The 17657-nt window shown below is 41.6% G+C and overlaps 1 protein-coding gene across 3 annotated transcripts in view; it reads right to left on the reverse strand.

Moving 5' to 3' along the window:
- ST6GAL2 (ST6 beta-galactoside alpha-2,6-sialyltransferase 2) overlaps positions 1–17657 on the reverse strand; it is a 172074-nt gene that overhangs the window by 23099 nt on the left and 131318 nt on the right. For all 3 annotated transcript variants that reach the window (XM_021545540.3, XM_021545539.3, XM_021545537.3), the window contains one exon: positions 1651–2647. In XM_021545540.3, the coding sequence (XP_021401215.2) occupies positions 1651–2590 (940 nt within the window). In that variant the 5' untranslated portion in view covers positions 2591–2647. The remainder of the gene's footprint in view (positions 1–1650; positions 2648–17657) is intronic.

The following is a 17657-nucleotide window of genomic DNA, read 5'->3' on the forward strand; positions in this document are numbered from 1 at the left end:
GCCCTGAGAGTCTTATTTAAAACCTTCTGTGATTCCTGGTTCCTCAACATCTCCTTGCACAACATATATGAGATCTGAAAATTCTATGTGGGCTTTTTCAAACACAATCTTCCTCCCTTTAGGTGGCATCAGATGACAATTGCCCATTTAAATCTGAAGTTCTTCCGTAGAAGATGACATAAGCTTCTGTGCCCAGAAGCTTCTTAAGAAAATGGGTATACACAGGAGCAAGCAGGCCCCAGGTAACATGTCAAGCACCCAAATCCATACCTGGGCTGCACCTGAGTGTGCAAAGATGACTTGAAGCATGCTGTAATATGCAATTATATAAATACATCACAAAGTACTGTGGATTCTATAGTACAGCACTAATCCATACTGGTGTAAACTGGGTGCACCGGGGAACACTGACAGAAGATTCTGTTTCATTCAAAGACAACATTCTGGAGAAGGTAGGAACTGCTAAGCTTTTTCACCCCAAATATTTCTACATCAGTGAGGCTTCCTACGGAATTAGGAGTTACCCTGGTGTGATTTTTGCTGCAGGCTAGCTAGGCACCTCTGCTATGCTGGAAGACTGTTGCAGTAGTTTGGTAATCCTAGAAGCTCCAACATATCCCCGAGATCTAAAGAAAACCTATCTGTGTCAAAGAGATGATACAGAGTGATGAAGCAAGTATTGGGATGTGAATCCTCCCTGGAAGATGGGGAGGATTAATAAGTGAACATCAAAAGGTTTTTCATAGAGAGCTGAAGGAGATAACACATCCTGCTTCAGAAACAAGTTCTGAAACCTTTCATCCTTCTTTTAACACTCATAGAGCATACTACACATGTACTACTAAAATTAAGAACTACTGAGATATTAACACAAGGAGTAGCAATTTTTGAAAAGGATAAATAAAAGTGACCTGGATTTGTTTTATGGTCCCGCCACCCTCTTCTGAATAGTTACTACAAAGTCCCACCTTGAGGTGGGGATTCGGAGTGACACTGACATCTCAGCACACCTGTAACCTCACTGACTCAAAGCAACAATGGGAAAACAATGGGTGAACACACTTGAACTCATTTAAATTCAGTCTCAGAAAAGAGGCCAGAGGACTTGATCTAAGTGCATGAAGCTACTCAAGGGTCTGAATTCTTTATGTCTGTGAACTCTGAACCAGTAAGAGATGAAGAGAACACTCTACTGCTTCTTGACATGGAGACAAAGGTCTGAGACAGCCATACAACAGTAGTTTCTCATGAGCTACTGCAAAATAACACAGCTTTGCAGAACAAAACCTGAACATAGCTCTAATCTGCTGAAGAAATAAACACATGTTGCACAGAAATGTTGACTATGGCAGATCTGATGAAAACAGTTCCACCTCTCTACTACAAGCTGTAATATGATAAGAAGGAATCATTGTTTTCTTTAAATTAGATTATAACTTCAGGCCTGATTTTCCTTTCACTCATATTGTTCTGAAAGGGAACAGCCTCACTGAAGTTCATTAGTTTATATTCATGCAACCCTAGTGAGAGAGAAAAACCAGACTTTACAGATCTGTGCTTGAGAAGCATGAACCTTTTGAAATTTAAACATGAACAAACACATATATACATATATATATATATACATACAAATAGATGCATTTCACCCACCTATTTCGTCCCCTAGAGAGGAGTTTAGTATTGCACCAGCAGACATAACTACTGCACAGCTCCCAAAGCCATGTGTATATAATTTGACCAGTGGAATTTGGGGAACGTGCTTCTCCCATCCAAGAGTGGAGAAGGGAGCCTCCTTGCCATCTATTGTTTTCACATTCACTCTTTCTTTTAGCTCACAGAATAGCTGGTCTCCTGTCAACTTGGAGTTTCGTTTCCCCTTGAACCGCACCCCATGCTTATTGGTACTCAAATAATCTTTCATCGCCTTCTGCAGTCGAGGGTTTAGCATCTTGGAAGAGACATCCCCTTTCCAAAGCTTGTAAAGAAAGGATTTCGACATTGTGGAATACAGCCCATCCCAGTCATCAGATTCATCAAGCATCTGGCTTCTCCTATGCTTTGTGCTCCTTCTCCTCATTCTTCTCTGATGGCTCCAGTTGTTCTGTAAAATATTTCCTTTTGGATTATTCACGTCAGCTGAAATGAATTTTTCTATCTCTTGAAGGTGTGACTGAGGCTGACCAGCAGCAAATAAATAATCATCATTCACTTGATAGAAAGCACTTTTTGAGTTTCTTCCTAACTGGGGTGGGAAAAACTCATCTTCATTTCTAAAGGCCTCTTCCAATACAGTCCATTTCTTAGAATTTACAGTCCCCGATTTAAAAGTACCTAGGAGATCTTCATTAAGAAGTACCTCATTCCCATCAATGGTTTCAGAGAATGATGGGTCATGAATGGCTCCCATGATGACTCTCTGCTTGCCCTGAAGGGGTAGAAGTCTCTTAGTTTCAATGTAAGAAAAGGAACTTGGAACTGGTTCAGCAGTGTTGCTATCTGTAAAATAGATGAATATCACCAAGAAAAGCAGGCCCCATGCAAAGATACCAAAGAGCATGAGTTGTTTCCATTGCTTCAAGTTAGGTTTCATGGCAATGCCTTTACCAGCTCCTCTGTGCCTTGAAGTATTGGTGAAGGAAAATAAAACCTGTAGAGAACATCAAATGCTATTAAAAGTCATCAAAAAAATAAATACAACTCAAAAATATCTTAACACATTGCTAGATGGTGCAGAATTAATCTCCAAGCAGCAGCACAAAGGATTCAGTAGCAGAAAGAGAGCTCCAGAGCCCACAGACACAGTAGGAGTGACATGCTTTGGCTATAACCTCACCGTGACAGCTGCTAGCTACAAAAGAAGCTGGTGGCCAGTTTCTACAGTAATACTGGATCCTGTCTTCAGGGAGATGATGTGCCTGTCTGCTTCTGCTGTACCAAGTGTAGCATTAAGAAAGAAAAAGCAAAGCCCATGTCTGGCTGCATGCACAGTGGGTACAACAAAAGCTGTCTTCTCTTTACTACTGAAAGTCCTTACGCAGGGGAACTGTGAGCAAGCCTGTCTCCAAAGGGACCAGGCAGGGAGCACAAGCTCTAAGATGCAGCCCTCCTCTGCCCACAGCCTGGAAAGGATGGTGTTCTATGCACATCATCAGAGGCTGAAGGGTAGAGCATCACACAAATGGGTCAGAGGGAAACCTCTTCCTCAGCTGGTATGAACTGGCACAGCCCCAGTGTCTACATCATTTCTTGCCTAGTATCAGAGCCAAATAAGAACAACTCCTGTACCTCTGCCAAGGATGCTGCATGCACACTGAAGATGCATGAAGGACCTGGGCACATCAAGGTGCTAGAGGTTTGGATTTTCGAAATAAAGAATGGATGGCACAACTATCTAAATACATTCCTTTAGGATAAGATAGAGATTTACGTAAAGGGAGTGGGTAGAGAATGTCAGATCTAGTCCGGGAAATATGTGCCCTACTAATACTTGGGGGTTTTGGGCAGCTTGTGCATTAGTGAAGGGATGCATGGTCCAAATGAAACAAAGTTTGACTGAGGGGGCTGTGTTCCAAAGAAAATACATACCACACTGCCAGACCATTGAGCACACTATGCCCTTACACGAACTTACTTGCTTAATCAAGTGGTGTGGCTATCAGTTACAAGCCTGACTGAAGCAAATCCCCACCATAAGCCTTACCATTCACCTCCCTGCATCACAGTCATCGTCCTCTTGTCCTCAGTGGCTACACCACAGTGCAACTCAGTGTACTAATTAGTGACAGATCACTCACCTGATCTGAATTAAAAGTAAGCCAAGCCCCTTCTTCTGGGGTTTTCTTTCTAACCCATTTGTTTCAATGGAGACTTAATGCTGGGACTTAAGAGCCGCTTGTGCCAGCCAGCTGTGATCAGCAAAGGGGAATGGGAGCAGGGGCAAGCTTGGATTTCATTACCAGCCTGTGCCTCAGGCTTATCACACCTTATCACACCACATCCAAACAGCTTACACACCTGTGATAACACATTGCCTGCTCACACTGGCCATCAGGAGGGACCAAAACCACAGTCACCACATGCTATCACCTTTCTGCAAGGTGCTGAAGTACATCAAAGCTGAGTGCAAAGTTTAAACCGAAGCTGTAACTAAGACTGTGTTTTCACGTGAAAAAGAACCCAGCAGTAACCCAGTGTAAGATGTTCTCTTTCTGTCCTTCGTTCCTACACTGTGCCTCTGCTTCTGCCAACACCCCCATGTATGGAACTGATACAGTAGGGAAATACATGTTAGAGGGTTTTCTTGGGGTGTTTGGGTTTTTTTTTTGTTTTTTTTTTTGTTTTTTTTTAATTGGGTCAGCCCCTTTATCCACTTCAGTGTGGTCACACATCCAGTTGTTTCAGCACAGATGGGGAAATCGTCTACCACAATGCAGAGGCGAGAACAAGCCGCAGGTGGTATTAGCAGAGATACTTCAGGCTGTGTTTCTGCTGACCTCCTGAGAATGTGAGACCACACTATTATGTTTCCAAACACAGTCTATTTTAATGATATCGACAAAGCCTGGAACATTAGACAAAGACAGCTGACTTTGGGGCTCAAGGCAGTGTCCAAACAGAGGGAAGATTCATAAAGTTACACTTGGATAACCAAATTTCATAGCAATTTCTAATAAATGGAAAAAAAATTCATGACTCTGATAACCCAGTGCTCCACATACGTTTGCTTGGCTCAGCTGACACAAACCACACAGAAGAAAGCTATTACTCCAACTGACCCATTTCCTACTTGCACTCCGCTGCTGCAAGATTGCTCTCTGCAGTACCTCAACACTCCCACACCTTCCAATTTTAAATCACTGCAGGTGATGTCCTGTGGGAGTTGCCTTACAGTATATGGCTGTTGTGCCAGTTAGGTCTGCCCCAAAGTTATTGCAACCTGCCCACTCATCAGTGTTCAGATGGTTCACATTTTAAAATCAGAATTCTTCATCCATCGGAACTGCTTTCATCTCTTTTTATCATTTTCCCTGATGTCTTTCCCCAGCAGTTTTCAACATGTGGCTTCCAAACCATTGTGTAAGTTAGTCTTTGCTCAGTCAGATGTTTCTCCTGCTGAATATACATTTCTTACAGGATCTGCAATGGAAGCATCACACATGATCTTTTTAACAGATAAGCTTGCAGGAAGTCAAAGTCATAAAGGAAGAGGTCACTAACATTTTCCACTGAGTCACGTAGCAGACGCAATTTAATCTATAAGTCTTACAATTTGCTCATTCCCCCCACCTCCAAGTTTTGTTGTATCTTATAACCAGAAGTTGCTAAGAAATATAAAGGTTTAGCCTTTATATTCAGGTGTGAGACTACAAATTTCTAATTGTCTGTGATCATATATGTTTGGCAGAGCAGACTGCCTCAGCATAAGAAGTCAAGACTCAGTATTCAGGCTAAAATCTGAAAAAGGACTGAGAGGCATTATTAACTATTTTTAAATTAAAGCAAACAAAAATCTGCCCCCCCCCCCCCCCCCCCCCAAGCCCTCCACAACACTTATGTCATGAAAGCACACTCATTTTGGATTTTGGTCAGCACACATATTGGCATGATTAGCTTCTTTGTGCAGCAAAAAAATGCCCATGTCAAACAAAAAAGCAGCATCCAACAGTATATTTGTCAATACTTCAAGCAAAAAGAGAGGCACCAGTGAGAATAAATCCAAAAACTTTACACATTAACTACTGCAGAATCTTATCTGCAATTCCTCATTTCAAGTGGGGCCTCAGAAAGGATACCCAAATCTCTTGAAGACTGGAGCTATGCAGGCAAATCTCTGTGCTGCTTTAATGTTTTTTGCTCACAAGAAATGCCTTGTCCTCCAGCAGTACAGCTGAGCTGGAAGCAAATTCAAGGTCATTACTGTATTTGTTGCAAGAGAACCTCTACAACCTCACAGGATCTTGAAGGCTGTGTGTCGAAAGCTGCACTAAATCCAGAGAAATATCAGTTATCTCTCTCCACACTAAACATCCAATCCTCTCCCCCTCAGCCCTTGCAGCTTCTCACACCTCACAGTCCCTGGCTTTGAAAATGTTTGGGAGGAGAGGACAGCCCTTCCACATGCTCCCCACCATCCTCCTGCTGGGAGCAGACCCCTCCGCTGCTCAAGGGGGTATCTTCCTCAGCACCATCTGGGGATGCCCTTGGATTCCTGCCTTCAGCAGCACATCTCAATTGCAAAGAGAAAAGCATTTGTGTAGGAAACCAGAAATGATGATTGCAATTAATTACACTGGCTAAATAAATAAAAAACAGGTGGTTTCATGGGTGCAATTACTGAAGTCCACTGGATGCTTCAGGAATAAGCTTCCATCTCTTTTATCTATGCTCAACATATAGCTTTTAAACTGTTAAAGCAATTCTACACAAGTTTTTAAATTTCATCTTGCCACGCTGAGATGCAAGAAACCAAAGAGTTCCCCCTCCCTTTATAAAGCCCATTGTTTTGCAACAAGGAGCACTTTTCATTTTTCTAAAGTAGGCCTCCTATCTATTTCTTAAATGAGAAGAGATGGATAAGGGAGATTTTTTTAATTCCTTTGAAACATTCCTTCCTTTCAACACTGTCTATTGTGAAAATTAATTTGTACAGACCCCGGCAGCTCAGAGGTCAGGATGGTTCAAGTTGATGTGCTAAGATGTGCACTGTTATGTTAAACAGGGTTTTTCTTGGCTGCAGCTTTGCAGCGAAGGTCACCACGGGGTTATTTGGGGTAGCAAATGTTAGCTGTGGGCAACCATTCCCAAAGGGATGAGAATCAAACCAAAGTTTGTTTGATGGAAATCTTAGGCAGCCTGAACAGATAGCAAATGCTCCGTTAGTTTGCTTCATCTCTTAGTCAGCTAATTCCAGAGTATTAAGAAACCTCTGGCATAGGGCAAGACAGCTGGAGGCTGCATTTCCAGGGTGGGGAATACGCTCGTCCTCTCATGTGGAAAGTGCCAAATTGGTTTTAGTGTTATCACATCATTTCTGCGGTGGAAGCCATACAGTAAGCAGCAGCAGACAGGCAAGCCTGTGGGGAGTGGTGACTGCCAAAAGATGTATATTAGTCTGTGGATGGCCTGTGCATTTGTCTTATTGGCTCTGATTAGGCCTCCTAATTAATGAATCTCTTTTGGACAACTTACTTGTTAGTCCCGATAAATCTGGCTCTTTCCTTCAGAGGAGTCAAGCTACATTCTGTATTTTTTGTGGCAACCTAAGAGTCTGTCTCCTGAAATAAAGAAAAAACACCCAAAGAATTCTGAAGTAGGATTTTTTTTTCTGATATTGCCTTTTAAACCTGTATTTAATTATCTACTTAGAGAAAATTCCTTGGGAGGTATTCAAATAATGGTATTGCTAACCTGAATCACCTACTAAATGTGAGCCAAGTGTCCCAAATCAGAGCATTTGGAAAGACCAGTCTCAGGCTGTTGCTTCTGAGGATGCAGGCAGGCAGAGTGCCTGTTCTCAGGTTGTCTGATTAAACCTAGGCTTTCAAGTTAAAGGGGCTGGAAGTGAAGCAACTTTTTTTTATTTTTACTAATGACCCATTTCCAGGAGCTTAGGCTGTAAGAAAATTGCCAAATATAGTGAAACTTGCAGTAAAACTCAGTCAAGCTGGAACCCAGCAGCTGGAGAAATGCTCAGTGGGGTTTCTGCCAAGGAACGCGTCCTAGATTATTGTGTAGGAGCATGGAGGCCTGGATGCATCAGTCTCTGGGGCTTAGTGGAAGGTCAAAGTTATCTTCTATGTATCTGATATCTAGTCTCCATGCTCCATCATCAAGTTCAAGCTTCCCAGCATTGAAGCCAGCTATCACTTTCCGACAGCCCACAAACCACATACAGGTTGTCCGAGTGCGGGCTGACAGGAGGGAAGCAAAAATAGAAAAGAAAAGCTGTATCAGCTCTGACTCTTCACATGCAGACTTTCCTACCACCAGTGGAAATGTTTAACACAGCAACAATGGCCAGGGAGAGCCTGGTTTCCCAGTGACTGCCTGCACCTTGCAGGTCACCCTCCACCTACCCAACCTGCAGCAGCTTTTCTCAGGAGCCATGAGAGGTGCTCTCATTCTGACTTGTCCTGAGGCCCACCACTTCAGCCAGGATTTCCTCACAAATTTCAGGTCAGAGGAGACAACTGAACATCTCTGGCTTTTCCAGACTGGTTATGAGCTGAGCACAATTTTGTTATCCTGAGTGTTTCTATAGAAATGTACTACATAACACTTCATGTGAAATTCAGTACAACTTTAGTGCAAATCACTTCCAGGCTCTTTAATCAAAACTACAAAGGGGCAGAAGTGTCACACAGTTGTGTGAAGACAAGCAGTTTTCACAACACAGCTCAAATCACCTCCCACAGCCTCTCCAGGAGTGCTCCACAGAGCCATGAACTACCTGTACTCAGCCTTATCTTACTTCTGACCCCGTGTTTTGCTGTTTGCTCTTGCCACACCTTTGCTAGGTCCTGGCCCTGTTCACAGCAGGATGCAAAGGTTCAAGGCTGCTTAAGTTGTTGCAAATGCCAATGGAGCTTGGTTCCACCACAGGACACGGGTGCAGAAACAACCACTTTGGCCATAGTCCTTATCATTCCCTCACACACAGTAAAGAAGCAGATGAAGTATTTTTACTGCCCTTGCAGATCTAACAGCTGGGTGTTTTGGATTGGTTTTGGTCATATTTCAGCTGCCACAGCACTGTCTCCTGATCCAAACAGCAGGGGAAAAAATCCACTTGTACCCACATCAACATAAAACCACTGCAAATATCTAGAGACAGTGCAAGACTCTAAAGACTCTTTTCCAAAGTGAAATTCAGTATGCTACTGTACAGTAATGGAGGGATCTAGGTTTGCACAAACACCATCCCAGCAGGCTGTACTCTTCTATCTCAGTAGTTCCTCTGCAGATCAAACCACAGAGCTGTGGTTTTTCTGTGCTACCTTTGCACAGCTCTCCTCCCTCTCACAAAATGCAGGTTGCAGAGGAGTTCCCAGGGGATTCGATCACCATGAAGGTCCTAGGAAGCTGAATGATGTGCCAACTGAAACATCAAGCTGGCTGGAGATAAAAGCCAGGTGTGGAAACAAGGTGACTAGACTGATGGCCATCACTTACTTGTGTATCCTCCACTCATACATAACCACTTTATTAAGGCATTTAGTTTTATTGCTGCAGTGAGGTCAATGAGGAGGAAGTGAGTTGTACACCAACACAGGGAGGAAGAAGCAGAGGTTGGGGGAGGCTGTGGCACTGGGCCAGAAGAGAAGGAAGCCTGGCTGCAGGGCAGCAGAGAGGTCAGGAAGGCAGAGACTGAAAATAAACTATAGCCATAGTGCTAGTGGAGGAGCAAAACAACACCTGCCAGAGAGGCAGCGACACCTCAAAACCACAGGGATGAGAACTGGAAGTGAAAACTTCCTCCCACCAGAATGATCACATCCTTCCCTTTGGAGAAGCAGCATGGGAACCTTGTTACTGCTGAGGGAAGGCTCTGGACTTGAGAATCCTACCCTATTCCTCCTAAGAAAGGAAAGAGGCTGCCATGTTCCTTCAGTAGATTGAAAGCCTGGGTGAGTGGCAGGACCCATGCTGTGTCTTTCCCCCCTATTCTGGATGGCCACTCCAAGGTTAATGTGCTGCTTTCTGCCACCCCTGTGTCTGGGAAAGGAGACCCTGGAGCACTGACCCGGGTCCTTGCAGGTGAAGCACAACCCTTGCACCAAGGCACTTTCAGACTGAGCTTTGCAATGGATCAGGACCCAAAAGAGATGCACGCATCTTCTCCTGTGAAAGTCACTTCACACCCCATGCAGGGATGCTCCATCATACAGGCACAGATGATGCCTGAGGACACACAACACAAGCAGGAGTTTATGCCCATCTTTGGCACAGCCTGGATTTCTGTGGGACTTACTCCCCACCCGCAGGATAAAGTTTTAATCCAAATCCCCCCTGCAAAAGCAGAGTTCAGGAGCAGCCTGTGCTTATGTTCTGTTTTCATATGTAACTGAATAGGATGGCAGGAACCTCTCAATGCACCAAAACGAGACAGAGAGGAACAGAGAAATGGATAATACTACTCAGTGTCTAATAAAACAGAAGAAAAAAAAAATCCAGCCAACATACATAACAGTATTGGGTTTCCCTCCCTCTTTTTAATGGACAGCTTTTGATACCGTACTTGCAAAAACACATAATTCAAAAAAGGAAGGAAGTGCTTTGAGGGTTTTTATTTAAAGCTTGACAGGATAAACGAATCACAGTCTCATTAAATCACACAAATCTCAGGCTGCACACAAGACTAAACCACGAGAAATAGGACGTTACAAATCCTCATGCAGTTCTACACTTCCAGCACAACAGCTCATTTTATTTCTGCTCTTGGCAAGGTTAGAATAAAAGGCTTCTTTTCTTTGCTCCATAAATGTTTTTAGATGCTATATTACTTGAACTTAACACAGCAGTAATTGCCCTGAAAAAGGGCAATCTGAATTGCTTCCTTAAAAAGGAAACATTTATACTAACACACTTATGAACAGAGAGTACAGTTACAAAAGACCTGTTTCAATCACATCACAAAAACTTGACCAAATTCACTAACTCTTCCAGGCAGAAGTGATTGGAGAATTTTGATTTTCCACTCTGAAACAACATTTCTGAGATATACCAATTATCCACATCTCTGTGTAGCAGTGTATTTTACATCTGCCAAGTATGTTCTTACCGTATGTTTCTAATGGTGTAGGCACTGTTTTGTTTTCCTTTTAATTACTAAGTTCTTTATTAGACTGTAGTTTGTCTTTTTACATTTGTTCCAGAAAGAAAGCAACTCAGCCCTTATTTAAAAACACTAATATAGGAGAATGTTAAACAAATTGTTCCCTATTTCTCAGCTCTGTCTCAGTGCCAGTTCCTATTTGTTTATGTTACCAAAATAATTGTAGGAGGATATTAAGAAAATTATCATTAACATCTCATTTCTATATATTCATATATATACATACAAACAACATGCCTTCTATGCGCTTATTTGTCTTAGCCTAAAAGCCTAAATGAAAAATTTTACCCTGGAAGAAGGCTTGCCAAACAAGGATGAAGTCAGTTCAGCCCTTTGTTACATTACATTCTAAAAATGAAATTTCATGGACTGAAACTATTTCCCCCTCTTTTTTGTGTATTTTAATACTTAACATGATCATGCTGATAATAAGCCAACCTACACTAGCTGGGATATTTTGGTTGGCATCCTAAAACCAAATGAAGTGGTATTAGTATTCACCCCCTTTCTTTCTCTCTCCATTCTGGCACTGTTTGATGCATGTCCATGGGCAAAATTAGTTTAAACTATGACTAGCTCAACAGAAATCTCTTCTTTGGGGGATACAGCTGTTTCTAACCTGACATGAACCACTGGAACCTGAATCTTATCTGTCTGGAAATTTTACAGAGAAACAGGATCTCTAACAAGTTCTAGCACGAAACTAGCATGAGCAATAGTGGCAAACCAAGGCTGTTGGCTGGGTGCTTCATCTCCTTTGTCAATCATTGATGCCCATGTGCAGCTCACAAGATGTCTTTTCCACCAGCACTTGCCATTCACTCTCTACAAATACAACTGACTTTTACAAAATGGAAGGTAGCACAAAAAGGATTCAGTTCTCTGAAAGCTCTGACACCATTAAAACAATGAGACATGGAGGTAAGTGAGAAGCAATACAGAGCTGGCTAACTCCCAAGATTATTTAAATTAGTTGTTTTTGTTATAAAATTTGGAAAGATGGGATATGATAGAGACCATCCTCACTGGATAGAACTGTGGAATTACCATTTGATGGTAATTTTCACCATCATAAGAGACAACAAAACCTAAAACCTTGTATTTTGAGACCTACAGGTTACTACAGACAGATCTATGAAAGAGTAAAAACTTTACTTTCCAAGATACTTAGTTGAGGGTTTTTTTGGTGCCTTTATCTCTGGAGTAAAGTCTCAATTTAAATACTGACTTTAAAACCTGAAGCTAAGCAGTACATATGCAATATATTCTCTTCCTTCAACTGTTCAACAGGTGGCATAATCAAAATTTTCATTTAAATGTTTCTTAGTATTTCAAATGCTGGTTATGCATTTCTTGATTTTCAGCCAACAGGAATGCCTTTGAAATACCACCAATTTCATAAAAAAGCCCTCCTTCTAAGACTGCCTTTAAGTAGCCAAGACATGCAAACCCCTGCCTGCCTTTTGCACACTCTGTTTAGAAGACGTAGTTGCATCTGCTGGGGTGCTGATGAAACACCTCCTCTTCCCCAGCACAGAGCGTAGCCATCCTCTTACCAAGATGTCAGAAACATCTGAAACTCTTCTTCTCCCCTCCTCTCCTGCTGCACACTGACAGCTCAGCATCTGGGCCCTCACATCTGCATCGAGGAGCACGTGGGGTGTGCCCACACTGCCCTAGCAAACCCGCCTGCTTGAGTTCCCAGGGAGCTCTTCTGACACACTGCTTGCTTCTCTTCTGGCTCGTGCCCTTCCCAGCAAACAGGAGTTCTCCCTCACCATGGTACCATTTGCCATTTAGGAAACCTACTGCAACACTCAAACCAACCACTGGGAGAATTAGGAAAAAAGGTTTGCAAGGCCAGAGATGAAATATTTATATGATTTTGACCCTTGCCTAGGATAATACAACCCTAACCCTTGCCTGCAGCTTTTAAGTGCTAAAGGCATGAGGTATGTAATAAAGTAAAGCCAATTCACTGCCCTAAATCAATCAGAAGGTTTTCTCTACCAACATGAAAAGAGGCTGTTCTGACAAAGAAATCCTTGTTTTAACGTAGATTGACTCCTCAGCAACACCCAATCCTGTCAAACATATTCTGCTGATGGGGTTTAGTCTTCCTTCAATCCCATTAAGATAGTAAATAAATGGGAGAAAATGTTAGTCTGATCTAAAAACTAATGCTTAGCATCTCTAAAATTTTCAGGATTTTTCTTTTATTTCCTGATTTACATCTTTTCTTCTAGTTAGTAGAGCTATTTTACTAACAGTTACAATTACTACAGCAGATATAGACTATACTACACAAGATGACTGCAAGCAAAGCAAAATTTACCTACTGTCATCACACTGGGTTGTTAGGTTTTTTTAAATGTTGGAGAAAAATGCATTGAAGTTCATACTAAAGACAAGTAAAAAAATGCAAATAGATATATTAGCAGCAATCATAAATGATGTCAAACAGTGACAAGACTCTTGTTCTGATGTTCAGCTGTGTTCAATCTGCTCCAAACTGCTTCAAAATTTTCAGTGTCTATGCAAAACAGTCTGTTGTGCTTGCTCTACCCTAGGAAAAGAGTAAAATTCTTACACATCAGTATTTGGACATGCAGCAGTACAAGGTGCTGGAAATCAGGTAGGTCACCTGCCACTAGTAGTAAACCTATCAATCACCAAACCTGGTTTGGTGAATTGATTAAACCAAATTTACCATTCCAATAAAGCAGAAGGAAATTTATATGGGAACAGTATATACACTTTAATCCATTTTCATGCACTGTATAATTTCATAGTACTTCCAGTAACTGTAGTGACTTTTACTATATAAACAACCCAAATGTGAAACCTGATATTAGATCAAACAGACCCTGGAGGGTCAGGAGAGACACCAGGTTATTCCCAGGGAGTAATGGCAGAAATCTGTGTGTTCTCATTACCCCACCAGTGCATTGGTGCAAAGCTACAGGAGAATTCTGTAGCACCTCACAGTTCTGAAGGGACTTTTAGGTAGACGTGTACAAAGATTTTAAGATGATTAATTTAGGAGCAGCTTTTGGCCAGTCTACTTACAAACCACATTTATTCAAACATTTCTTGTACCTCAAATTCTGCTCTTCCACTTAAAGAGCCCAAAGCTGTGAACAGTAACAGACACATAATCTGGGTTTTTTGACTTCAGCATAAGAAAATGAGTGCCACTGAGCTTTTCTTAAACAAGAAGGCAGACAATATGTTATGCCCTACAAGAACCAAGAGAAATATTGTTTGAAGTTAGATGGGGAGTAAGGAGTGAGTACTCACACCCAGAGATCTGAGGTTCAGCTCTGGATCCAGAACCCCACTGAAGACATTTGCACACAAGCAAGATCTCACTGCAAGTCAGAATCTGGATACTGTCAAAATTTTGTCTAAATATGCTGTGCTATTACATATTTTCTTCTATTTTAACTACTTTTTCAGATTCCCAAACCCCTTCAGATTGCTCCAAAAGCAGCAGAAACTATTAAAAGTGAATTAATTTATGATGAAATGGACTTATCATACTAACTAGAGATAATTTTTTAAAACTTTAATTGTTAAGATTTGATACAGCTCTTTAAGAATCCTATCCAATGTGCTTTCACAAATCTCAGTGGATAATATTTATCTGACTTATTTACTAATTACTTCCAAATTACAAGTGTCCCTCAGGTCTGAATCATTTCTGATGAAAGAATGAGCAGACATTTATACAATGAGAGAAGATAAATTAAAGGAAAAGAATTTGTATGGTTCATGCTAATGGCAAGATTTATTTCTTTAACATGCTTTCTAACTTTATCACCACACACAGTTAAACAACTTGTGTTTGCTAAGTCTTCTATGCAATTGCCTCGACAAGATCTCCTAGGATTTTTTTAGTAAAAGGAGATAATCACTAAAAGTTATGGCAAAAGCAGTATTCCAGACTGCAGATACTGTAAATGTCACAGTCTCCATAAACAAACTGAGCATGGACAAGCACATGAGGAATAACCACGTATTTTCAGGACACTTAAACAGAACATGCCCAAGGGCAGACTGTGGAGGAGCCCATGTTTCTATCAGTGGGTAACATATACAGTCTCCTTTCCAGGAGCTGAAGAATCCAAGTTTATGTGAATTCTAATACATCACTTTTCTGCCAAGCACACTTGTACAAGACAGGCACTCTTCAGTTTAAAATCAATTCACCTGGCTTGGGCATTACAGAATCAGGGGAAAAAAAAAGATTTTTAGTATACAACATTAGCTCTCTTAAAGCATTGTCTTTCTTGGAAAAAATATATTGTTAATATAATAAATATTTTATGTACTCTATGTACTTTCTCTACTGCTACTATTTCTCCAGCATTTCAGCCAGTGACTGAGAAACTGGCTGATAACTGATTACACCAGTGTGTCTCCTCTGGCATCACCATATCACTATAATCACCCCTTGATTTCCAAAATTCAGAAGCAGTACCTCTATCCCAAGCTCCAAGACCTATGAACCAGTCCCATTGCTAGAAGTCTTGACCCAATTTCTCTTTCTCATGATGACAATTCTATTTAGCATGTCTGTTTCCAACTTGCTTGACATTTTCCTTATGTACTTTGCGTGGGACTTGCAGCAGTCTTCTTTTGTAACCTCACTTCAGATGGGTAGAAAATAAATGAAAGGAATCTTTTGCTTTAAAAGATATTACATTTCAAAGAACATTTTGTTTAGGAACTCTAAATGAAGAAATATGAAAAATATTATTTAGAAAGTGAGAAAATTCAGAAACAGTGTTAAAGCAACTCAGTCAAAAAGCAAACTGCTGTGGGAAGATGCCTTTACTTTCTTGAGCTGGATCAGATGTCTATCTTAGCCACGCTGAACTTCTCAGCAATCAAGGCTATGAATTACTATTGGCTGCTTGACTGATTAACCATGGTGCTGGTATGCCTGAGACCTTCCAAACACAGCAGGGTTATTGCAGCAGTAGACAATACTATAATATTGCAGTATTACAGGCTTTGCAGTTTTCTATTCCTTCTCTCAGCTTGTGCTACAGGTTTATGACACTCTTTGGAAACTTTCATCTGGGAGCACAGGATGAAGCAGCACTAGTAGTAACTCAAAGCTTTGCAGCTCTGCAGCCTGAAGAATGAAGATATACTATTACTAGAAACACCAAGAAGATAAAAATTCTTTGGGGTGACCTCTTCCTTCGAGGTCCTGCTTACTGAAGAAATCATGCAGAGAGTCACTGTGCAGGCGCTCCAATGCCATGCAGTGAAATATATCTGAGCTAACTTAGGAACCAAAAGATGCATCCTCATATCTACATATTTTGCTTTGTATTTCCACATTGATGGCTCTGGTTTTGGTGTTATCATCACCTGAAGAATTCTCAGGGCACTTCCAACTGCAACTATTTGTTGTTTCACAAAAATAAAGAGCCTAATGTCATACAGGACAGAAGCAAAAGTTCCATGTATACAGTGTGCTCTACCTAGTGCTAGTGTCCCTATTCTTCTCAGGATGAACTTGCAAGAGCAATATATATTTCAGAAACTGTAAGACTTAATTATTTTAATTCTGTGGTCCAGGAGTTTTCCATAGGTTTTCTCTCATGCTTGAAGATTTTGCAGACTGTAGTGGTATCACTGGTTTAAGTAGCTGTGATCACATTACCTGCACCCTTCTCAGTGGCTGCCTATATAGAGGCACATTGATTTTTAGCTGACTCTGTTGGTCTTTTCAGTGCTCCCAATAATAAAAGGCTTGAGCAAATAGAAAACCTACCCATGACTGTTTTATGCAGATACCCTTTTAGAGGAATTAACCCATAGTAAACTAATGTAACAATTGTATTTTTGGTGTGGGATGAGTTAGGCAAGAAGCAGGAATGCCCCTCTGCTACAGCTGCTAGCCAGTAGCAGTACAGATGGCAAAGAGGACAAGGACTGGCCTTGCACAGACACACAGAGCAGCTCCTGGCTCCACTGATTGCAGAGCTGGGCAGGTGCTGAGTGATCCAGACTAAAAGACAGCCCTACCAAACAGCGATGCACAGCACCTGCCTCGTCAGGAGCAGCACCTCCTCACTTCTGCCAAGTCTCTCCTGGAGCTTTATAACTTAAGCCCCAGAAAAAAAAAATACAGACAAGCAGTGACTTCAAACACTCTCAGCCCCTGCCTCAGGGTGAAGGCTCATTCCAGCCTGACATCTGCTCCAGCCCTGCTTGCTCTGTCTATACCATGGCTCAATCAAACTAATTCAATGTCTCAAAATTCAGCATATTTGGAGACCTTTGCTCCGTTGGCTCCATCTAGCAACAGCAAGTATCTGCAATAGCATGCTGTGGTCTTCTCATCATTCAGAAAACAGTGGTCAGAGCAGAGGAAAGGGCTGGTGCACAACCAGGTCCCACCCGGTACAGAAGTCACTGCTAAGGTGCCTCTAACTTGAAAAATAAAAGGTACTTCCAGGCCCACAAACATTTTCTCTGTTTTCTAATGCCCGTCTGAAATCTTGCAATTTTGAAAGCTAGACATTTCAGCCTACAGATTTTTAGACACAAGGAAAAGCATCTCAAAAGCACAAGTGGAGAATACTGAGCCCCATCTTAGGCCATTGGTACCCTCACAGCTTTCCACAGCAGGAGCTGCCACTAGGGAAACCCTAAATGTCAAGCTGGCCATCAATCAGAAACATTTTTTCCCTCGAGGTCAGAGTATTGCTAGGCCAACAGAGATACTCTCTTCTACCAAGCAGAGAGGGAAAAGCTGTACGAAATAGTGATCTCTCAAGTCAGACACTCCAAAAGGCTCTCA

The sequence above is a fragment of the Lonchura striata genome, chromosome 2 (genome assembly GCF_046129695.1).
Source record: "Lonchura striata isolate bLonStr1 chromosome 2, bLonStr1.mat, whole genome shotgun sequence".
In the NCBI taxonomy this organism is placed as follows: Eukaryota; Metazoa; Chordata; class Aves; order Passeriformes; family Estrildidae; genus Lonchura; species Lonchura striata.